Source organism: Lathyrus oleraceus, chromosome 7 (genome assembly GCF_024323335.1).
Source record: "Lathyrus oleraceus cultivar Zhongwan6 chromosome 7, CAAS_Psat_ZW6_1.0, whole genome shotgun sequence".
NCBI lineage: Eukaryota > Viridiplantae > Streptophyta > Magnoliopsida > Fabales > Fabaceae > Lathyrus > Lathyrus oleraceus.
Window position 1 is genome coordinate 267,656,211 of NC_066585.1, and position 25,784 is coordinate 267,681,994.

General features: G+C 38.7%; 1 protein-coding gene across 1 annotated transcript; it reads right to left on the bottom strand.

Annotated features, from left to right (window-relative positions):
• Window positions 1–2,283: 2,283 nt before the first annotated feature.
• Window positions 2,284–4,264, bottom strand: LOC127101652 (thaumatin-like protein 1). Its single transcript, XM_051039120.1, has 3 exons — window positions 3,848–4,264; window positions 3,090–3,759; window positions 2,284–2,777 (listed from the first exon to the last, which is right to left on the bottom strand). Exons 1-3 carry the CDS (start codon window positions 3,897–3,899, stop codon window positions 2,471–2,473), a joined length of 1,029 nt encoding a protein of 342 aa, XP_050895077.1. The 5' UTR covers window positions 3,900–4,264; the 3' UTR covers window positions 2,284–2,470.
• Window positions 4,265–25,784: the final 21,520 nt, after the last annotated feature.

The window sequence follows — 25,784 nt, forward strand, 5'->3', positions numbered from 1 at the left end:
AACAAACCTCCGGATGTAGCTACCTTATTGTAAGAACTCCACGTTCTCCAAAACTCTAGCTCAGTTGATTTCGATCGGATCTGCGTGAAACCTCTGGTTGTAGCTACCATATTGCAAGAACTCCACGTTCTCCAAAATTCTAGCTTGACTGACTTCAATCGCAAGACACTTGAACCTTAACCTTTCTTCACAATCCTCTGGTTACCGTTACTTGTTTGGATGAACCCACCGTTCTTCAAACCTTTCACTCGGCTGAATCTATGAAGCAAAGATTAGTAAAAAAAAACCCAATTCTTGGAGGACAAAACCCCAATGGTTTTATTCAAGAAAAACCCACTCAAAGCCCCTATCTAAACTAAGATTACACAATCTTATTTGGACGTTATCACCACAGCAATGCACAATGATCAACAAAAATTATTATGTGTAGTTGTTGAGAAATGCAATGAAGAATGAAGATGAAGAGGAACTTTAGTGTATATCTTTCACTTTTCTTGTTATATGTTGAAGAAGAGACTCTAGAATATATATATATATGATGCATGGACAAAGTAATAGACATAACAAAATAATTTTGCAAAAATGCACAGCAGAAAATTGAGTGCCAACAGCAACCACTTGACCTGTTCACAAAGGTCACTCGGTCTGTTCAGACCCGAGGCAAAAACTACTCAAGTGAAGCAGGCGATGAGTCTATGAGTCGACTCAAACATGGTTTTTCCAGAGTTGAGTCGACCTATGACTCGACCTGTTCATACCCGTGGTAACATGGTTCAAATGAAACAGGCAATGAGTCGACGCAATCATGTGGATGAGTCGACTCATTTAGTTTTCCCAGGATTAAGTCGACCTATGACTCATCTTGTTCAGACCCGAGAGTTACACAGACTGGAATATGTATGAATGAGTCGACCGCTCCAAGGTGTGAGTCGACTCAAAGTTCTTAGACTATCAAAAAATGGTTTTTGAGACGTATTTTGATCACTTGAAATCATTCTTTTATGAACCTTAGGTACCAACGGTGATCAAATGCGTTATTCGAATCAATGAGATGCTCCTATATGCATGGACACATTTCACTTATACTTTGTGCATGTTGGAGGATGGATGCGTTCTATGATATGATGACACCGTCCAAAGCACACATTATGAGCAACTAAAAAGGTTTGACATCATTAAAATAAGGACTAGGAATCTTTGTCCTCACAATATCTTCTTCACAAGAACAGTTGGTCGATTTTCTCACAAATTATTTGGCCAAAAACAAGTTCCAAAAGTTTGTCTCCAAGCTTGGCATGCTAGACATCTACCATGCTTGAATTTGAAGGAGGGTATTGAGATATTGTCATTTTTCCCTTTCATTTTCTAGCATTTCCTATACTTTCCTGTTTTAGCAGTTTTTCATAAGTTAGTTAAACTAACTTTCTGTTTCAGGAAAGTTTAGTTGGTTTGTCATTAGAGGTTGTTAGATAGTGAGATTGTTAGGAAACTAGCTCTTTTAATTATATATACTTGTAATGATCTCTTTTAGATCTTTTAATTATATATACATGTAATGATCTCTTTTGTCATTCAGCACGATAGCAAATTATTCTTGCTTCACTTTTATCTTCTTCTCTCTCGAGCTCCTTTCATAGAGGTCTTCTCTTTTTGCACAAGTTTCAAACCTCCTTTCATGAAGTTCTTGCATTTTTAACAAAGAGAGTCACATAGTTCATGAATTTATTCAGCCGGAGCATAAATCATATAACAAGTTGTTGACATTATCATGAGTAACGTCTCTCTTTATTCAAATCTACTACATGAATCATATAACAAGTTGTTGACATTATCATGAGTAACCTCTCTTTATTCAAATCTACTACATGGTGGACAAACATATTAATTATATGGGTAATGCTAACTTGTACCCCAAGGGCACAAGTTAAGAGATAAATATAGAAACAAATTCTTGAAAAATGTGTATTAAATTTATTAAAAACTTATCATTAATAATTTTATTTATTTTTTCAAAATAAATTTTTTATTTGTGGATTTTTTAACATGTGCCTTGAAACACAAGTTAGCATTACCCTAATTATATTGCTATCGTCGTGCTATCAATGTGAATCCAACAAAGGTAGCCCGAAGCTACAACAAAAAAACAAAGGTAGCCCGAAATTGGAGAAATATATTTGCTTTTTAAATCCCAAGAGACATAGATCCACATCCTCAGACAAAAGCTTCTTGGGGGAGATTAAACACTTCAAAATACTAACACTAAACAAACAAAACAAACAGAACTTTAAGAAATGAAAGACAGAATAATTTTTCAAACGAATCTTATAGTGGGTGGTTTACAACAAAGAAGAATCTGCCAGCTTTAGTGGACAACAAGACCAAAATTCATAAACCCCAAAACCCGAAAATCTAAATACCCATTTACATTTAACAAACCCAAATACAACGAAAATAGTGCTAAACCTAAACACTAAAGCAAGAACATAACAAGCAAAAAGCCAAAAGAGTAATGAAACACAGAAGAAACTGTTGCAGAAGAATCTCCCATGGCCAATCCAGCTAAATATGACCCATCTGCAAGCATGGTCTCTCCTCCAGATCCAGATCCTGTCCCTGAATTAACAGGTACCGAATACCCTATCGGTGTGGCCGAACCCGTACCCATGTATTCCACTCCCCCTTCAGATCCTGTTCCAATCTCAGGAGTCCCTATCACTGTCCCTGTCCCTGGTAACGTTGTTGAGCTCACTGGAGTTGGATATTGCGAAGATTTTTTACTGCAAAACCAAATCATAATGACTCACTCAATAATCAATCTACTATTAATATCACAACCACTAAAAAGTTAACGTTTCGCTAACTATGTCTATATTAAACATACAAACCAACCTACAAATCTCAAAGTGTTAATTCTACACTCAAATAAAGTAAAGCGTCTCCATAATGACATTACACCACTTTTCAACATAAAAAAACATATCATTAAAAAAAGTTAATATTTAGTATTTTTTAACACTGATTTTTCCTACTAATGTCGCATAATGGGTCCCCTAATAACACAAAAAGAGATTAGTGTTGATTATTATTACCTTGGAGAAGATGGACAAAAGGTAACGGTATAATCTGCAGCAGTACATGTAAAAGTACTCGACGCATCATCGTAAGCGTAGCTATACGATCTAGGACAAGCAGCTTTAAACATCTCCGAGTAAACAGAAGGTCTACAAGTCGCCGGTGAACCATACGCGCCGCTACAGCAATACTCAGGACTACCAAAAGCCTCACACGCGCTCTTACACGCGCTTCCATCTGAGGCTCTCAACTCCGCCGGACATTGCTGGTTAAGATCTGACGTACAGCCTGTTGATTCACACATGCCGGACCCACCCGAGCCTTCGACGATCATGGGTAGATTGTAACCGTCTACAAGACTCACGTCGTAGAAATCTTGTCCTATGGTTCCGAGAGTGAACTCTGCGAGGGTGGCTGGTGGAGCAGCTCCGGCGCCGTTGCATTCTATCATGCCGGAACCGCAGTCTCCGGTGAGACATGAACCGGAGCCGGATCCGTCGAAGTTACAACCTGTTCGTGCCCAGAATCGGCCGGACCAACCGGCTGGAGCTTGAAATGAGCGAGTGGTTTCTTGGGGAAGTTCAAAACCGGTGCTTCCGAGAGTTGGGCTACCGGCATTTGCGAGAATGCCTGGCCATACTGTGTAGTCGCATCTGTTTACGAATGTGAAGGAAGAACCAGTGATACCTGAAAAAGAAACAGTGAAAAAAGTTAGTGTTTTGTTTTCATGTTCAACTAAATAATGTAAACATGGGAGAATGTTATGTTTTTTTACCTTTGGGAGTGAGGAAAAGAAAAGTAATGAGAGTGATGGTTAGTAGATCCATAAATGTAAGCTTGTTGTTTTTTGTGTTTTTCTTAGGTGAGGACTGAGGACTAACTAACCTAGTTAGTTGTTTGGTTTTTTGTGGAGTTAGATGGTTAAAAATGTGAGTGATTATGTTGTGGAGGAGGAAATGGTGGTGGTTGTTTGGCTGGCTCTCAAGTGGCGTTGTTGTTGTTAGTAGAGAGTAAGGGATTTTAGGAAGGGGGAGTGTGGGATTGGATAATGAGTGAAGTGCTAACAAGAGGACAAAGGAGAGTGTTTCGAGGGTCAAAAGCTGCACAATAAAATAAAATGAGGGGACTATGAGGTTATTGGATGCCCCATACCTGGGTCGACAGATTAATAATAAATTATTATTGTGAAGCTAATGCACAAAACATGTTTCTTTTCCGAAGTATATGATTAAGAGTAAGGATAAATTATTCATTTATTCACTTGGGTTATACAATTATTTATTCTCAAAAAAATTATTTATATATGATTTTCTTTTGTAATTTTAAAGTGTTGATATTTGAATTAGAATTATGTTTGATTGATCATGATGAATTTTAAATGAAATGATGTTGATATCTGATGGACAGTGAATTTGTAAGGTTAACACTCAACGGTTAAATTATTTATAGAGTTCAAGAAGAGTTAAGTGAAATCATGAGATCAAAAAAGTATACCTTAAATCTTACGTGGGCTCATTATATTGGGCTTGATATCTAGACCTCACATGTATGGGATCTTTGGTCGATTCAGAGTTGTTGCTGCGAAGTACAGATTTAATTTAAACATGAGATTCACCTGTATATAGTTTCATTAGATTCTCTTACTATCGAAGAAATTAAAATGAAGCAAGATCTTGATGCTTTCTATGAGGGCCTCGGTTATGAAGAGGGATTCGACCCTTCTGAGGTGAAACCCTCTTTGTAGAGGAACCAGCTTTATTGTAGGAGCGATCAATAGTGTAGAAAGAAAAGAGCTTTTTGTGAGGATATAGATTTGACCAATCATTGGCCCTTTCTTAACGTGAGATGTTTTAGTATTTATAGATAAAATTAATTCCTTGAAAACAAATGATATTGCTAAAGAACGGGAGGCTAAAGCTTTCATCATTGCATCTTCGGTCAGCCCTCACTCCTCCTCTAGTTGGTCTTGGCATATTCGTTGCTACTGAAATCCCTTTGGTCAGGACTAGCCTTTTGTTGGGATTGTTATTGTAGGTTTTGAAGACTATGATTTGTCTCATCCTACCAATAACAAGATCGATCAGATCGGGATCAAAGTCCTTCTTTAGAGGGAGATTTGGCCAAAAGGGATTGGTTGTCCAAGGATTCTTATTTCGGGTCATCCACACCTCTACTTAAGTTGTTGACCATTATATCGTCTCGTATTCCTCTTACTTCTCAAGAAACATTTGCTTCAATCTTTGAGGAAGATCTTCATCGTTAAGAGTTGGCGTAACTATTAAGCTTCGATGTTACCCGTCCCATTCGAAGGGAACTAATGTAACTGCTAAGCTTGTCATTACTCATCCTAGTCGAAGGGAGCTGGTGTAAGTCTTCAGTGTCAATAGGAATTATTCCCGACCAAGGGTGGGGTTTCCGTCACTGTGTTCGCTGTGAATTTTGACGAACAACCTCTGGTTTACCAAGACTTGTAGAATTGGGTTACTTGCAGGATCAACCACACAAATCCTAGGACATGTGCAGATCTAAATGACTTTGAAGATATCTAGAACAACTTTCATATCTTTCATTCTTGGTTCTCTGAATATTTTATGTCGAAAGATGTTGATTAAAACGTTTAAACAGATGTACATTTGACAAGATAAGATAAATGGCAGAAAGCAACTGACGAAAACATAAAATGTCGAAAAGAAAGTGCAGAAAGATAATTGACTGGAAAACGTAACAGGAATTTGCAAAGAACTTTAAACTTTATAAAATAAACTTTGAAGGAATTGGTGTTTGTTTACACATACATGTTTCAAATATGACTCTTTTCTCTCACACGGGTACTTTGAGTATTTTTAGGAATTTTGTACAAGTAAAATTTCACACCTTTTTCGATAACAACTACCCTATTTATATACAAATAACATAACTGTTACTAACAACCAAATCCTAAAACTGTGACAAATGGCTTTCTTCTTTTCGCCAGATGCTTCCACGCGTCTTCTGCCAAACATCACAACTCTTCTGAATTTGAATATTTACACTTTACGTCGAAATGACGTCTCTCTCCAGACTTTGTCGAATTTGTCGAAATACTACAACATCCTCCATGTCTGTCAGAGGTGCCTTTCCATCTGCAGATATCTTGTCGAAATGTCGAAGCTTCAATTTTGTCGAAGTGTCGAACAACACTTATCAACCAAACCGTTTATCCCATGTCGTCATTTGTCGAAAGAACCATTTTGCATACCAAATCTCATGGCGTCGAAAACGCATGTATACAAATTGCCCCCCAGCAAAGACGTTTCGACTGTTTTTCTGGAGAAACAATCATTTGTTGTCAACCAGTGTTTTTACGCCATGTCAATTAATCTTTATTAAATCCAAGTCTGATAATCTCAATTTCCAACACAAATTCATCATTACACTTTCTCCAAAATGTCACGTCTAGCCCACGTTCAGAGTTCACTTCCATCATTTCCTCACATCATGATCTCTTTTCAACTTCCACCTCTCTAACACTCCCATCAGAATCGGTCACGTGTCCCACTACCATCATTACCGTTCTAAAGCGTTTCACCATCTTCTTCCTATAAATACCCATAAACCTTTTTCTCTAAACCCTTTTAACGTTTCAGATTACATTTCTTCATACCCATTTCTTAAGCTTTCATATTTCTCCTGAGAAAAATTCCTAAGTTCTTCCTAACAATGGCTCCTCAAAAACCTTCAAGCAGCAAACATTCTAAGAAGAAACAAGATCCAGCTTTCTCTCCTGTGCACGGTTTGAAAGGACCAGTAACTATTGGAAATCAAAAGTATGTTCCAGAACCTCCAAATGAGAAAGAAAAAGAATGCATCTATAAATCCCAGGTATTAATCCCTGTTCTTATTTCTGGAAACTGTCATGCTATGTTAGGTCCTCTTCCAAATCCAGAGATTAAACCAGAACGTTTAAGAGAATTTTTTCCATCTTATTTCCATACAAAACCCATAGGCGCTGGAGTGAAACCTCGGCCTAAAGAGAAGGTTGTAGAACAAAATGACCCATCGAGTTCGACAGATAATGGAGAATTGAACTTAGCCTATTTGAATTACCCCAGGATATTTAGAACTTGCCCCTGGTCGAAAGACCCCTCTGACTACTTATCTTGGCTAGATAAGATCGAAAAGGTTAAAGGGGATTTTTGGAAAGAAGTAGGCATTTTTGACCTTATTCAGTTGTCGAGAGTAGGACCCAATATCTGTCCAAATATGCTTTTGGCTTCTCTCTACTTCTGGGATAGTACCTACAACACCTTTCACCTCCCTTGTGGGATGGTTACGCCCACTCTTTTCGACGCGGCAGCCATTGTTGGCCTTCACCCCAACGGTATAGATTTCGACCATACTGTCTTAAATGAAGATACCATCGCTTTCGAAACTAGCCTCGCCCCATACTCCTTATTTATGTCCTATTATCATGACAAGAGTACTACTGAAGTTTCAGATGTCGAACACATAGCTTTTCTAACTTTGTGGCTATCCAAATATGTGTTTGGCTCTCGCTCCCTCCAGGTTGCTAAGAGATTCATCACCATAGCCAATCAGCTTCATGCAGGCACAAAACTATGCTTGAGCGAAATGATTCTGGTGAACCTTTATGAATCTCTGAGTGAGAGCATACATCTTCTAAAAAACGCCAAAACCCAAGGTAAAATCAACTTATCAGGACCTTTTTGGCTCTTGCAATTATGGCTCAATGCCACATTTGAAACCAATCTTCCTGTGGCACCAGAAGTAGATGAAGAAGAAGTGAAAAATAGGATTGTCGAATGGCCAAGGTTGGTGCAAATAACGTCAACTGATGAAGGAATTAGCCTTCGACAAGCTTTCAAAAGCTACGTCATGATGTTTGCCAAGAGGTATCAATTTACTTCGACCATGGCACCTTTTGCTGATAGAAAAATTGGACCTAAGTGGTTTACCCAACAACTGCCTTTGGAGATGCAGAAGGATGAAAATATATTTCTGAATGTTTGGGAATCATTCTTAACCCCTAGGCTCCTCTTTTCTTATCGTAACACCACTAAAAACCAAATTGCTTTGATAGTTTATCAACCCAACCTTGTTTCTAGACAATTTGGCCTAATCCAGATAAAACCTCGACCTATATTCCCCAAGAAAGAATCCATCATCTTTTATAACTCCCTTCATACTGAAGACGAGGGCAGAGAACTGTCGAAGAAATTGACTGATGACTCTCTCGACATTCGACCAGTTATATTTCGACCATCATTCCTATGCACTCCTGAGTTTGATGAATGGTGGAAAGACTATTATTTTCCAACAGATTTTTTGACGTAGCTGCTTTTGCTACACATTTAACAAACGCTTTCTCTTTTGTGCAGGATCGGACCAAAAAAGGTATTCAAAGACACATTAGGGAAATACAGAAATTTCAAAAATATATCGAAACTGCGTATAGACCTGATGATCTTAGTCGAATCATACACGAAGCAGCAGCAGAATTGAAACGCAAACTGACAGAGAAGTTTGAAAAACTGTCTTTGCCTTCAAATCTTCGATCAGAGGCGCGCTATGACCTGGCTTTCAGTTGTCATCCACCAAAATTCCCTCATTTGCCAACTGTTGAGTTTGGCATGGCATTTAGCCCTCCATTTCCAGATTGGTTCGTTTATGGGGATTTTATGAAAATTCTTCGTCAGCAGTATCAAAAACCTGCTGAGCGTGTGGTTCCGACTAAGTATCATCTGGGCGAATACCCAGGACACCTTCATATTGGAATAGAACACGTTCACGTGGAAGATCCCATTCTTGAAGGTGTTCACAGAAAACATGATTTTTCCTTTTGTTATTCTAACTGTATTATCATGTATTTCTTATATTTGTTTCTGAATCTTCTTTCTTTCCCTAGCCGTGAGGATTCCTGCCAAGAAAGCTTCTATCGAAGCATCACCAAGTGCTTCTAAGAAACATTCGACAAAGGTACAACCCAATACTTCTTCTCATTTATTACTTTCCCCCTTCTTCTTTTTTTAAACTGACTGGCTTTTGGTCTGCATGACTAGGTAAGTCGAAAACCCCCAACAATCCAAAAGAGAAAGAGTGAAGAGGAGAAAGAAGAGGCTAAAGTCCCTAATGAAGAGTCTGGTGACGAATCTCCAGAGTTAATCCCTCCACCTCAAAAGAAGAAGAAACTCACGAAGGTCTCTTCCCAAAGATCCATCGTTAAATCAACTAGGCAGAATTCTACAAATACTCCCCCTGCTAAGCCTCAGTAGAAAGACACGGAGAGTGGGAAATCCAGCTTTAACACTGAGATTCCTGAGGTAAGTTTTTTATTTCGACAGTATATGTTCACCTTTCCTGCATCTTTTCTTCTAAATTTTATAATTATTTTCAGGAACAAGTGGCTGTCGAAAGGACACCTGAGAAAATTCTGGAGGAAACAGTCCTAGAAGAAGATATCCCTACAAGTGATCTTGTCAGGCAAACTGTAGCAGAATTCGACGCTACAGTGGGTGAAGCTTCTGAAGATGAATCTCCTCCTCATCCAGGATTAAATACTGCACCTCAGGGTGATGACATTGACATGGAGGCTGGGGTCGAAGACGATCCTGAAGACGAAGCTGCCAAAGATGGGGACAACCAATCGAAACATACAAAGGCTGAGCGTACTTCAGAGCCAAACACTCCACCTGCTCCCGACCAGACCCAAGGGAGTGGCAAATCAACTGGTTCGACTAGTTTCTCTCGCGAGGAGCTTGAAAATCTCAAAGTGCAAAGACCCTTAGAGTATCTGAAGGCCATGCTTAGCGCCCGTTTTAATTTTCAAGATTCTTCACAGAGCAGTTCGACTACTTCTGGGGGCACTTCTGAAGCACCATCACTTGACAACATCTTGACCAAAATTAAAACGAAAATCCTTGATGTTGATTTGTTTAAAATTTTGGAAGAGAACCCCCTTGCTCACCTTGAACTTAAGAAAATTTTGAAGCAATTGAATGTCTTGGAAGCTTCTGCTGAGGTTGGAAGTTTTGTGATGGAGCTGATGATCCTCATTGACTTGGCCACTGCAGATCTTCATCGTCAAAGAGATCTTACCAATCAAATCTCCTCAAAGTCTGAAACTCAAACTGCTGAATAGGATGCTGTTTCGACTTCGACTGACAAAGTTGCAAAGTTGCAAAAGCTTTCTGAAACTTATGTCAAAGAAGTTGCTGCTTGTGATGACAATATCCAAAAATGGGAGAAACAAATAGCAACACTTCAAGAAAAGATCTCTCAAGAGAAAAAACGTAAGGCATCCATACAGCAACCCAAGCAGCGCGAGATTGACGAAGAGTTAAAGGTGGGTATTCGACATGCTGAGAAGGCCCGACAACTTAGTCAAGAGATTGAGACTCTTTCTACTCACAAAAGTCTTTGTGATCATCGACTCCAGTTTCAGAGGCAGAAATTCGCCACTTTGAAGGAAAATTTTGCCAGTATTAATTTGTAGTCGAATTGATTTAACAATTCTCAGCCCTTTGAGGCTTTCTTTGTAATGACTTGAATGCCATTTTTATTTGGCAAATCTTATCATAATTATGTTTGCAATTATTCTATCATTATTTTTACTTCCTGCAATATTGGCTTATATTTTTTCAAATACTTGCCATTTATCTTTAGGATTCTCTCATCCTTCCCTATTTCTTCTATCTCATACGCGCCATTTGAAAATATTTTCAAAATCTGGAAAGGTCCTTCCCACTTAGGAGACCACTTTCCCATTAACTTATCCTTTCGATCCATAGGAAGGATTACTTTCCAAACGAGATCACCAATTAAGAAGGTCTTGAATTTTACTCTCTTATTGTAAAACTTTTCGACTCTTTCTTTTTGTCTTCTTATTAGATCTAGCATACATAGTCTTTCTTCGTCCAGATCAACCAATTCATCCATCATCATACTCCAATATATATCCGATGGGATTTCATGATGCCTTTGCACTCTAACTGACTGCAAATATATTTCGACTGGTAAAACTGCATCATGTCCGTAAGTCAACTTAAATGGAGTCAAATTCGTTGCTTCTTTAGGAGACGTTCGACAAGCCCACAAGACTTGATCTAGAGTCTTATGCCAATTTCTAGGTTTTTTCCCTACATGCTTCTTGATCAAATTTATCACTACCTTATTGGCTGCTTCAACCTGCCCATTGGCTTGAGCATAGTAAGGTGTCGAAGTAAGGAGTTTAAGACCTGTTTCTTGTGCAAATTTCTGCATGTTTTTACCAGTGAACACATATCCTTGATCTATTGTTATTGTTTCAGGTATCCTAAATCTGTAAATTATGTATTTTTGGATAAAGTCTATGACTGCTTCTTGATCCACATTTACCAATGGTATAACTTCAATCCATTTAGTGAAATAGTCTATCCCAACCAAAATGTACCTTTGTCCTTTTGAAGAGGCTGGTCGAATTTCCCCAATCAAGTCTAAAGCCCATCCTCTAAATGGCCAAGGCTTTATAATTGAATGCAGCTCACTTGCAGGAACATGAGGTATGCCTGCATGTACTTGACACTCCTGACATCCTTTTGCAAATTCAACACAGTCCTTCAGCATTGTTGGCCAATACATTCCTTGTCGAAATAATAACCACTTCATTTTGTGACCTGCTTGGTGTGCGCCACACGCTCCACTGTGTACATTCGACAAGGCTATGTAGGCTTCGTCTTCACCTAAGCATTTCAACAAGACTCCTTCTGCAGTCTTTTTGAACAATTCATTTCCCAAAAGTACATAACTCAAAGCTCTGTATTTTATCTTTCTTTCTGCTTTCTGATTTGGGTCTTGTAGATAATTCTTGATAGGTTTTCTCCAGTCTGTAATTCCTGAATCATCTATGTTGAATATCTTGAAGTTTTCTTCGTCACCGTATCCTAATCTTATTGACTCCAGATCTGATGGGGACAACTTGGTGGATACGACTCTTCCTCTGACTTCAATGGCTTCTTCTAACTTTTCCTTCGACACTTTATATCCAGATGCTAGTTGAGCAAGATCGTTCGCTTCTTGATTCTCCAACCTGGGAATGTGCCTGAAGACCACATTGTCGAACTCCTTGAGAAGTCTATTGGCTATTACAAAGTACATGATTAAATTTTCTTTCACGCACTTATACTCTTTAGTCAACTGCTTTATCACCAGTTCGGAGTCGCCCATTATTTCGACTCTTGTTGCCCCCAATTTCAACAAGATTTCAAGTCCAGCGATCAAAGCTTCATATTCTGCTTCATTATTTGAACACAGACTTTCAACTTTGTACTTGAATTTTGTTGGAATTTTGTCAGGAGAAATAATTAACATCCCAACGCCCGTTCCATTTTTATGACTGGAACCGTCGAAATAAAGTTTCCAAGGTTCTAATTCGACATATTCCACATCTTCGTCTATAGAGTGGTCGGCTATGAAATCAGCGACCACTTGTCCTTTCATAGCTTTTAAAGGCAGTTATTTCAAGGAGTATTCTGTTAATGCTAAAGCCCATTTTCCAATTCGACTATGTAAAATAGATTTAGATAACATATACTTTATTACGTCGAAATGGGAGGAAATATATACATCAACAGGTTTTATATAATGCTTCAATTTCATACAAGAGAAGTATACACATAGACATAGCTTTTCTATAATACTATATCTAGTTTCAGCATCATTCAGGACTCTACTGAGATAATAAATGGCTCTTTCGACGCCATTCTCATCTTCTTGATACAACATACTTCCTAATGTTTTGTCTGATGCCGAAATGTACAACCTCATACTTCTTTTTCTGCAAGGGGACATCAGGATTGGGGGACTAGCCAGGTATTCCTTGATTTTGTCGAAGGCCGTTTGCTGTTCTTGCCCCCATGCGAAGTCTTCCTTCTTTAGTCGAAGTAGAGGAGAGAAAGCTTGTGTCTTCCCACTGAGGTTGGAGATGAATCTTCTGAGAAAGTTGATTTTCCCTAGCAGAGACTTCAACCCCTTTTTGGTTGATGGCGCTTTCGCCTCCATTATGGCCTTGGCTTTGTTTTCATTTATTTCGATCCCCTTCTTGTGGACCACAAAACCTAAGAAATCACCCGCCTGCACACCAAAAGCACATTTAAGTGGGTTCATTTTCAAACCAAACTTCCTCATCCTTTCAAAGGATTGTCGAAGATGATCTATATGACTTTTCCCTGAAACAGACTTAATCACAATATCGTCAATATACACTTGCATGAAAGTCTCAATAAAGTCGTGAAAAATGGAATTCATAGCACGTTGGTAAGTTGCTCCAGCGTTCTTTAAACCAAAAGGCATTACTACCCATTCGTACGTTCCTATTGCTCCGGGACAACGGAAAGCCGTTTTAGGAACATCTTCTTCAGCGATAAAAATTTGGTTATAGCAAGAGTATCCGTCTAACATACTTAAGTACTCGTGGCCGGCTGCAGAATCTATGAGCATTTCTGCCACTGGCATAAGATATTCATCCTTTGGGGTAGCCGAGTTTAAGTCTCGAAAATCAATGCATACCCTAAGTTTGCCATTTTTCTTAATTACTGGAACAATATTTGCAATCCATTCGACATACCTGGTTGTGCGGATGAACTTGCATTTTAGAAGTCTTTCGACCTCTTCTTTTATTTTCGACAGGATTTCTGGTACGAAACGTCTCAGAGTCTGCTTTACTGGCTTCTTCCCTTCCATTATCGGCAACTGCATTTCGACCAAACTTCTGTCAAGACCAGGCATCTCGTCATAATCCCATGTGAAACAGTCTTTGAACTCTTTCAGCAACTGGACTATTTCGACCTTGAACTGGGGTTCCATTTTTGCGCTTATATAGGTTGGTCTATTCTCTGCCCCCACTCCTAAGTTTATTTCTTCCAATGGATCCTGCGCCACCATCTTCTCGTTAGTTGACACTGGATCTTTTTCGAACCCTATAGGTTCGTCGTCATAAATGGCGTCAAGCTTTTGGTGTTGCCATTCGCCCATTTGGTTGTTATCATGATCTTCTACAACGTCCTTTTGGGGACATTGTTTGTTGGAGTTTTCTTTGCTGGCTTCGACAGCCATGTATTTTACTTCAGCCTCAAGGGCCTCTTTGAGTTTGTTTTCGGCTATGTAAGCCGTAATCTTTTCGAGCGCTGATTGTTTACTCGTCATCGTCAAATTCGCTTCCCCATCCCGTTGGCGCTATATGAGTAGTTCCCCACATGTAAGTTTCACCAATTACTTCTTTATCCCACTGGAAACCATGTGTAGGATGAAGGTACATGGAGCAGTAGGCATTGTCTGTCGCCTTTAAGTCAAATTCGGCTGGACTGCATGAAGGTATGTGAGCCAGGTTCTTGTCGAAGCTTTGACTGTTGACATTGTTTATCTCTGTCATGAAGTAGCTTTGATCAACCTCAATGTTTTCGACGATCCCATCTCGCCTCCATATGGCTATTCGCTGATGCATTGAGGAGGGTACGGCTCCTACGCCATGAATCCACTCCCTTCCAAGCAGTAGGTTGTAGTTCGCCCTTGAAGCAATGACCATAAACATCGTTGGCCTTGTTATGGTTCCAACAGTCAGATTCACCTGGATAACGCCCATGGTGGTTCCTACTTTTCCTTCATAATTCGACAACACCATGTTGTGGGGTTTCGCGTCTGAGTCGTCTTTCCCTATCTTCTTCAGCATGAAATTGGGCATCAAATTCACTGCTGCTCCCCCATCCACCAGTATCTTATTCACACCAACATTCTCCACCTTTCCTTTTATGAACAAAGGCTTCAAATGCGCTTTCATGGAGTCATCTGGTCTTTCGAAGAAAGCGTTCTGCTCTTCGACGCATCCATTATTCATAACGTAGTAGCAAACGGGCCTGTGTGCCATTGTTTCCTCTTCCATCTCGTCTTCTTCGTCTTCGACCTCCATAACTCTATCATAGTCTCTAGGGAGAACAGAGACCACGTTGCAGATCACATTGAAGGATGATTCTGAGTCAGATTCGAAGTTGTCCGTTATTTTGTCGTCCTCCTGCATCTTCTCTTTCGACGCCACAGGTTCGACAATGCCGCCAGGATTGATCTGGAGGGAAGCCTCTTTTCTGCTCCTTATCTGACGATTGTTACTAGACTCTGCTTTATCTTTACTGTCAGTGTCTTTTCCATTCACGCTCTTTTCTGCAGCCTCTTTTTCTGCCCTCTTCTGCCTCTGGAATCTCCTCCATTGGGATCTGGACATGGGGTTTTTGCCCTTGTAATTCTCTGAAAGATATGGTTTTGGCTTGTGCTTTTCCATTTCCTTCTTGTCTTCCGTCGAAGCGCCTCTCTGAACCTCAAACTTTCCCCATCTTTTCTGCCCCTGGGCGTCTCTAATGGGTTGAACCCATTTGTCGTCCGTTGCTTTGTTAGATGGTTTATAGGTGTTATGGCGTCTTTCTCCATGCCTCTACTGGTGGTGATCACTTCTCCTTGGGTCATATCTTACTGTTCCCCAATTCTCTTTCCTCTTGGCTTTATCCACTGCTTCCAGGTTGGTTGCTGCCTTCCTGTCGAAGATTGCACTGCAGCATGGGCATAACATTACTTCGGTTTTCATCCTTTGGCACCTCTTGATGAATTTTATCAAATTTTCCTCCTCTTTAGGATACACCAGCCTCTGGTGCTCCTTTCGACGATGATCTTCGCCCACTTCGGCCTGGTCCCTCTGAGATATTTACACCATGTTTACCCCAACACTTTGTTCGTCAGTGATGCTTAATTCGTTCATCTTTCTAATGAGTCTCTCCTCTTCGCCTTCGACACCTTTTGGTGCTTGGTCGAACTCTTTTGCTGGGCAGCAGCACCAAGATAAACTCCTGGGGCCATGTTTGTAACAGCATTTGTTCCAATTCCTTTTGGGGTCTTCCATTACCCTACGCAGAAAATCCCACTGACCACGGGCTTCAAAGGACCATTAACAGCTTCCGCTTTAATTTTTGTGACTTCTTCACTGAAAGGGCCCATAGTGTTGACGCAGTTTGCGACATCACCTGTCTTTGTTTGATCAAGATCAAGGCCTTTAGTAGCCTTGTTTTCAATGACGAGGTCTTCAGTAACCTTCTTTTTCGTATTAGGGGGGTGCTCAATTGCCTCAACTGTTTCTTCATTGTTGTCTGAAGAAACATCTCCCCAACCGCTTGGTTGGATTGTGTTGATGTCGATCTGAGAGCTTGTCGGCGCATTGTACTTCACAAGATAATCATACTTCCCACTTGGCTGTCCCAAGCGGTCCCAATTCCCCTCTTGTCGAGACTTCACATCTTCGACAGTATCGTCACCGTCCTTCTTGTCGAAACCTTCAGTAGTTTCCATTCTTTTCTGGTTGTCGAAGCCTTCAGTAACTTCAACTTCGTTCTGGCTTGCGAGATCATCAGCAATCTCAACCATGTTGATATTTGTGTCGAAACTTCCAGGGGCCTCTACCATTTCCAAATTGCCATCAGGAGCAACTTCGACCTCCACCATGTTCACGATGGATGGTTCAGCGTAGTGGGCTTCGACTGTCTGCATGGGATTCGAATCGATCCTCATCTGTTGTTTTGGTTTGTCACCAAACTTCAGCCTTCCGTCACGGATAGCATTTTGAACGAGATCCCTGAAAAGGAAACAACGAGACGTTTTATGGCCCAGAAAATTATGGTATTTACAAAAACCTCTCTTTTTCTGTTGTTCCATAGGCGGTTCTTTAGCGCCTGGCGGTTTTATTAATTGACCATCTTTAACCAACAGATCGAAAATTTTGTCACATTTGGTGATGTCGAACGTATAAGTCCTTTTGGGGAACTTATCGTTGGTTTCGACTGGGTTTCCGTTCGACGGAGTTAGCACTTTGCACGAATAAGGTGGGCCTTGCTTTAGTTCTGCTAGGTCAATCTCTTGTTCGTCGAAGTTACTTGGTTCGTTTTCGTCGTACTCATCATCTTGGCGAACCCCTACGTAGGCCACCCTTTCTTTTTTATTCTTATTTGCTCTGAATTTTTCGTCCCTTAACCTTTCGATCTGTCTCACTCTGTCTGCTAATTGTGCCATATCCCTCAGATACTGGGTATCTAGTTTCTTCCTTATAGAATAATCTAGTCCCCCTACGGCCATTTCGACCAACTCATGTTCTGGCACCGGGGTGAAACATCTAGCCTTTAGCAATTTGAACCTATTTAAATAATCATCTATTGGTTCTGAGTGTTTTCTCTTAACACTGGCTAATTCTTTCAGACTTATTTTTGTTTGTCCCATGTAGAATTGTTCATGGAACAGCCTTTCTAATTGGGTCCACGTATATACTGAGTTTGCAGGCAAAGATGTAAACCAAGTAAACGCGTTTTTTGTTAAGGAACTAGGGAAATATTTTATTTTCAAATTTTCATTACGGGCTATTTCCCCTGCCTTGATCAGATAACGTGCCACATGTTCTATGGTGGACTCGCTAGTGTCCCCTGAGAACTTTGTGAACTTAGGAACTTTCCACCTTGGTGGCAGTTCTTCTTGCAGAATATATTCCGACAGTGGGGATGCGTAACTAGGCCTTTGTAATCCCATGTTCATCCCATTTTGTGCCATTATCGTTTCGACCATGGCTGCCAAATTGTTTTCGACAGGAGGATTATTATACCGTATCCGTTGTTGCAATATAGCATCCGCGTCTTGGCCTCTCTGGATTACTATCCTTCTAGGCTCTTGTGGAACAGGGATTTCGACACGAGGCTGTTCGACCGCATCCTCTTGGTTTCTGACGTTTGTTTGAGGATTGTCCAACGGTATTTGGTTTATCGTAGGCTCTTCCTGGACCGCTACCACTGGGTTATGGACCACTTGTTCTCTGTGTCGAGTTTGAGGGACTCCAAAGAAATCAGCAATGCGCGTCATTTGCGCTGCCAACAATTGGTTTGTTTGGGTGGTGTTTTGTATTAGAGGGTTAAATACTGCTCCCATTTGTTGTGTCAACATTTGGACCATATCATGATTACTCTCGTCCATTTGTTGCCTAATTACTTGCGCAAAATTATTTGTTATTGGCGGCACGTAAAGTGGTTGTTGATTTAGTCTACTCATGTTTCCGCCATATCCTGACCCTTGTAAAGGTGAAGACATATTGGCCATAAAATCAGAATACACTACCGGGGATTTGTGTAGATTTGTCGTTACTGAAGTTGGCGTTCCAAATGGTTGTTCCCTTCCAGGCAGAGGCATGGTGAAATTTGTCACAAAAGGCCTGGAAGCGTTTCCCACAGGAGGGGGTGTCCCAACGGGCACTTGTTGTGCCCTAATGGACGAACTAGGCACACTTTGCGATATTGAAACCGCTGGTATTGACCCTGTTGACGAAGGTACAACCTCTAACACGGGGACTGATCCTACATTGCCTCCCGTCGAAGGGACAGGGTTGGATACTGGGATGGATTCGTTTGGATTATTTGACTGGTTCGCCATTTTCCTTACTCTCGTTCTTTTAGGTATTTCTACGTCGGATACGGCTAATTTACCGCTTCTTAGTCTCATACAACGAAGAAAAACTTTGACTAACAATTATCTAAGTTTCTAGATTTATGCACGGTCCCACCAGGTGTGCCAATTTGTTCGCTGTGAATTTTGGCGAACAACCTCTGGTTTACCAAAACTTGTAGAATTGGGTTACTTGCAGGATCAACCACACAAATCCTAGGACATGTGCATATCTAAATGACTTTGAAGATATCTAGAACAACTTTCATATCTTTCATTCTTGGTTCTCTGAATATTTTATGTCGAAAGATGTTGATTAAAACGTTTAAACAGGTGTTCATTTGACAAGATAAGATAAATGGCAGAAAGCAACTGACGAAAACATAAAATGTCGAAAAGAAAGTGCAGAAAGATAATTGACTGGAAAACGTAACAGGAATTTGCAAAGAACTTTAAACTTTATAAAATAAACTTTGAAGGAATTGGTGTTTGTTTACACATACATGTTCCAAATATGACTCTTTTCTCTCACACGGGTACTTTGAGTATTTTCAGGAATTTTGTACAAGTAAAATTTCACACCTTTTTCGATAACAACTACCCTATTTATATACAAATAACATAACTGTTACTAACGACCAAATCCTAAAACTGTGACAAATGGCTTTCTTCTTTTCGCCAGATGCTTCCACGCGTCTTCTGCCAAACGTCACAACTCTTCTGAATTTGAATATTTACACTTTACGTCGAAATGACGTCTCTCTCCAGACTTTGTCGAATTTGTCGAAATACTACAACATCCTCCATGTCTGTCAGAGGTGCCTTTCCATCTGCAGATATCTTGTCGAAATGTCGAAGCTTCAATTTTGTCGAAGTGTCGAACAACACTTATCAACCAAACCGTTTATCCCATGTCGTCATTTGTCGAAAGAACCATTCTGCATACCAAATCTCATGGCGTCGAAAACGCATGTACACACACTGCCCCCAAGATTTTATCTTGGTTTGGGATGGACGTCTCATGGGCTCCACCCTCTCCACTCACACTCTTGGAGTGACTAATTCCTAAGAGGGAATGCACTAACTGCATTTATGCGTGTTACGCCTAGTAGACTCATGTTTCACAAAGATAGTCTATGACATATTGTCGAGTATTTTAATATCATTTGTGAGGAGCCTTGAGAAATACTTATTTTGGGCATTAAAAAGATTTGCATGCGTCCATTTGGCAATCGAAATTAGGGGGTCCGCATATGATCGTTCGACAACCAATTTTACCTTTGATGGGATATAGGTCAGTGGACTTTATTCCCATACAAGTATTTTATCCCTACACTAAGTTGTGGGGTTCAGCTTCCACGGGTTTTCGTACATGGTGTTGCAAGCACAAAAAGTAAGTTTTACAATTATTGTATCCATAAAGACTAGTAGTTTTAAAAACTGTTCAACGAGTTTTAATATTCTAAATAGAGAAGGACTTTATAGCTATTTTGATGCATGAAAGTAAATGACAGAAAGTAAAATGAAGATTTCGGTGTTAACAATAAGAAAGCTTGTTATAGGTTAATTTCATCATTAAGTATTTATCATGTATAACCATAGGTCATTAATATGCTTGTCTACTTAGATGTTAATATTACCACATGTTGTTCTCATTCGTATCTTCTGTTGGTATCAACGTCTGAGATCAGTGCATTACTTAATAGTTGATATTTCGATCGATTAACTAACACAAAGCATTAAGTTCCAACACAAAGTTTCATATCTCAAAAAGTACAAACCTCACGTGCGTTCACGCATTCGCAGAAATGATTAACAGAGTTGTCACTGAAATTTATTTATTCCAAAGAAAGAAAGGAAAATATCGATAAAACCCTTAAAAGAAAAAGAAGATGGTCGTCGCAACCAAATTTGGGTTCGGGAGTCAATTACGCAAGGGGAAGACATTAGCGTCTTTTACGTCTGTTGTACTCAACAGAAACATTTTAGTTAAACTTGCAATTGAATGTTAGCATATGTTATTTGTTTGCTTAAAGTGATTAAGGATTGAAAAGGAAAAGAAAATGGGTCACAAAAAGGTTTTTATTAGGGTGCTTGACGATATTGCAGGTCTTGCTCATACGTATCCTCAAGTGTGATAAATAATTCAAAGCGACGTAGTTCTGGGCTTGACAAAAGATATTTTTGGGTTTTTTGTTTTAGTGCTCGATGAGTATTTACCACTGGATTTGTCCCTTGAGGGTTTGGTGTGGTGAATGCAAACCTATGATACTCAATAGCATCATGAGGTGAGGTATGCCCATCTTTAACAGTGTGATGCTTTTATATAACAGAGTTCTCAACTGGGACCCGTACATGCTGAGGTTGAGCAAGACCGTTTACTTGAGGTGGAATGACATTCTTGCCAACTGTAGTCCATTAAATATTGTCATCTCTTTGTGTCAAAGCTGAAATGTCCTCCACGAGTTGGTATAACTTATTTTTCCATTAAGTCAACATCTTCTCTTAGCGCATCATGGCTTTGCTCTAACAGGTCCATGATCCTTCGATAGTTGTTTTAAGTCTGATATAGGTGTTGGGAAATCAATTGCGGGTTATGGACAAAGGCTAGAATGATTTTTTGTATGGAATAATGATATGCATGAAGACTGATGAAATGAGAATACAAGCATTTATGTGAAAAAAAATGTGTATTATGCATTTTTGAGAGTATGCTAAGTTTTTGTATGCAAGGAAAATGCATGTCAGGTATATGGATTCATGTAATTTCATTTGAGTCCAGGTACTAGTTTAAGGATATTTTTCATTGCTTTGTATACAACGCCAAGGTGACTCTAGGTTTATAGGATTCCCAAAGTCATAGGTCAATCTTAAGAATATTGCCCCCTTAGAAAAATTACTTGCTAGCTGACAATACCCTTAGAAGGACCTCCTCCTAGTGTGGTTTTCGTGTTACCCCATCAAGACAAGTACGTCCGACATGCCAAAACTATGGAACCACTGCATCTCGGGTTCTAAAAGGTCTTTAGAGTCATAGACCCAACAAAAAAATATTGTTTCCATCTTCAAATTACTTATTAGATAACAATATCCTCAAAAGGATCTATTATAAGTGTGGTTTTCGTATTACCCCACACAAACAAGTACGTCTGGAAGGCCAACAATACGCAACCACATCCTATATTAATATTTTTCTTGAGACTCGAGTCGAGAGTTTATCTCACAGAGTGCACCACGCAATTATAACATTATTCGTAGTACAAGGGACTAATGACCAATGACAAAAATAACACAAAGGATATAGATCAAAGAAAGTGGAAGAAAACAAATAAATAATGATAGCATTCATCACAAATTAAACCAAATTAGGCTTTACTCTCTCTTGCAGGAGAAAATTCCCCCAGTAGAGTCGTCAGCTATCACATCTCGAAAAACACGATCTCGCATGTGTTCACACGCTCGCAAAAATGATTGAAAAGAGTAGCCACCAAACTTTATTTATTCCAAATAAGTAAAGGAAAAATATTTATAAAACCCTTATAAGAAAAATAAGATGGTCATCACAATCAAATTCGGGTTGGGGGTCGATTACGCGGGGGGGGGGGGGGGGGGGGGGGGGGTATTAACATTTTTCACGTACGTTGTACTCAATAGAAACCTTTTAGTTAAACTTGCAATTGAATCTTAGCGTACATTATTTGTGTTTTTTCGAGTGATTAAGAATTGAAAAGGAAAAGAAAAGGGGTCGTAATTTTTTTTTATTAGGGTGCTTGACAATATTGTGAGTCTTGCTCCTACGTATCCCTAGGTGGGATGATGAATTCAAAGTGACGTAGTTCTGGGAAAGACAAGAGATATTTTTGGGGGTTTTTGTTATAGTGCTTGACGAGATGTTAAATCTCGCTCCTATGTATCCTCGTGTATGATGGGGAAATCAAAGCTACATAGTTCTTGGTAGAGAACTACGTTTTTGGTTGGTGATTTATTGAACAAATGTTTAGATCGCGCTCTAGCGGTTAAACATTTGGCTTGTATGCTCGCGGGGAGGTTTAAACGCTTGTTTGTATCGATGTAGAATGAAATAAACAATGTCGTTTTTGAAAAGATTTTAGTTCACGCGAGGCCGAGAAAATAGTTTGATGTGTTTGAATTTTTTTGAGTAATTGATGAATATTCAAACAGTATGCTAATTACGGTCATCACATGAACATTCAGGGAAAAGAGATGAAATTACTTCAGCCGAAATGCTTTTTCAATTGAATTAGTTATGAAATTCGTGTGGAAAATTAAGTTGTGTTTCTTTAACGGACGAAAAATATTCGAACGATATGCTAATTATGACCATCACACAAAAACTCGGGGAAAAGAGAAGAAATTACTTCCGCTCTAATCATTTTTCGTCCACGAAAGAATTAACTTGATTCGGTTATTTAAAAGTGTTTTGATGTGATTGACGAATATTCAAATGGAAGACTACTTACGGTCATCACATGAACATTTGGGAAAAAGATAAGAAAATACTTCCGCCCTAATCCTTTTTCAATTAAATAATTATTGAGAAAAAAGTTACAACCACTTTGAGCAAGCGGAAAAGAAACTCGATGTTGATTGAGAGTTTATTTACATTAGCGGAAAATGATTTGTGAAGTGGTTTGAAATTTATTTTGAATCGATTTGAATTTGAAATTGATTATTGAAATTATGGTAAAGAAAAACATGAAAGTAGGTGGAAACAGTGAAATTGAAAATGTGCGGAATATCGAGTGTGGATATTTACATGTGCGAGGATATGGACATGGATTACCAAATGAATCGACTTTACATAATGAGATTGACTAATCAAATAATCTACTTTACAATTAAAAAGAAATTAATTAATCGAAACCTAACCAACTAATCAAATAAAGATTTAATCAATTAATTAACTACTAATTTAAATAATTAAATTAATCAAGAGAAATGCCAATAAGTAGTAAATTAAAATAAAAAAGAAATGACATTAAAGGAGTGTATGCATAGACATGGGGTGTAAGCATAAAAAAGAAATTGGGTCGAACCCCAATAAAAAAAACTAAATCTAAATTAAATCAAAATTAATTAATTAAAAAAACAGAAAGAAAGAAAAATGTGGCCATGGAGATATTTTTGCTTGAACCATGTGTTGATTTTCTTTACATGTTGTGATCGCATGTTTACATTCTATATACAACAGATAATAAATTATCCATTACAATTGATTCTTACTCAACAAAGTTATTCGCATTTAGTTTCAAGAAATATATCCAAAAGCTTCAAACTTAGAGCAGATAAACCATCTTATATATTTTCGTGTTTAGATAGCTAGCAAGTTGTAAAGGAGACTATCCACAAGTTTAAATAAATAATTCTCCTCCAAAACTAACAGGTAAATTCCATTCCATCATTCCAATTCTATCAACATAATACAATAGTGATGAAAAACATATTTCCACTCCGCAAGATTTCATAAATCAGATAGTGTCATATATCCTATCATAATTCTATCACATAACACAAAAATACAATATTTTTCATCAGTACTAACTACATACCCTAGACGTTGTGTAACTAGCAGCGAGAGCAAGTAGGCAATTTAAACATGATTTCACAACAAGTACATAATGAATTGATGGAATAGACGTAGCTCAACGAAAAAAGAAAACTCTCCTTCTCATTTTATTTTTTATTTTTTTCTCTATTTCTTTTTTATTAGTAGAGTCATAGGATAATTCCCCCTCCTCTTTCATTGGCCAAGAGGTACTACTTATAGCATTATAGCATGTAAGTAGAGCTTTTCAATTTTGGTACAATTCCTAAATAGCCTTTGGATATTTTAGATATTTTAGATGATAAAATGAGTTCTAAAATTAAATAAAATATAATTCAATATTTTTAAATAAAAACAAATAAAATAAAATTGATTAAATACTCGTCTCTATTTATTTTTTCTTGACATTTTGATAAAAAAACAAAAAATAAAAAGGAATTAAGATGAATGAAAATCGGGCGCAAAAATGTACGAAAAAAATAAAATGAATGCATTAGAAAAATCTACACAAAATAAAGTTTTGGAAAATAGACAATCGCAAATCAAATTCCACAGTAAAAAGTACTCGGATCAAAAGGCCCATACAGATCAAAATGCGACTGCCCGAATACGCGAAAAATAAACTAAGCATGTCAGGTTAAACTATGTGTAACGTAGATCAATAAAACATACAGTTAAAGGCCAAAATCTTAAGAAAAAAAATTCATTAATTTTATGCACGGTTAAGCAATCGATTCAACCCGTCTGTCTGTAAAACTGAACTTTATTCTAAGCAAAACAAAATAAGTCGGATGCATAAAATTTTAAAATTCCTGGACAAAAATGGGGTATGACAGCTGCCCATATTTAATTACCTTGAACTCGAAGGTATGAATGACAACAGTCTTCGTACATTCATGGTGGAAGATAATTAAATACGAAAAAACCTCAAATTTTGTCCCAAAAGATGGACATGAAATGTAGATATGAAATACAATGAAGTTTGGAAAACAAATTACTGTGATGGGAGATAGGATCAACATCAACTCAGTGGTTAACACTTAGTATAATTGAACAATGATTGGTGTCGACTGGGGGTCAAAAATAAAGACAAGGCATTAACTCTGGGGTTGAGAATACATCAAGACAACATCAACTAGGAGGTTAAGAACAAATCAACTCATAAGTTGAGAACAAATCAACTTGAGGTTGAGTAAATAAAGACGACATCAACTCGGGGGTCAAGTAAATAAAGGCAACATTGACTCGGGGTTGAGAATAAATTAACTCAAGGGTTGATAAAATAAAGATGACATCGACTCGAGAGGTCAAGAATAAATTAACTCGGAGGTTGAGAAAATAAAGACATCATTGACTCGGGGTCAAGAACAAATCAACTTGGGGGTTGAGAAAAAAAGACAACAACATCAACTCGGAGGTCGATAACAAATTAACTCGGGGGTTGAGAAAATAAAGGCAACATCGACTCGGGGGTCGAGAAAAAATCAACTCGGCGTTAAGAAAATAAAGACGACATCGACTCAAGGGTCGAAAACAAATCAACTTAGGGGTTGAGAAAATAAAGACAACATAGACTTGAGGGTCGAGAAGAAATCAACTCAGGGTTGAGAAAATAAAGGCAATATCGACTCGGGGGTCGAGAAAAAATCAACTTGGGGGT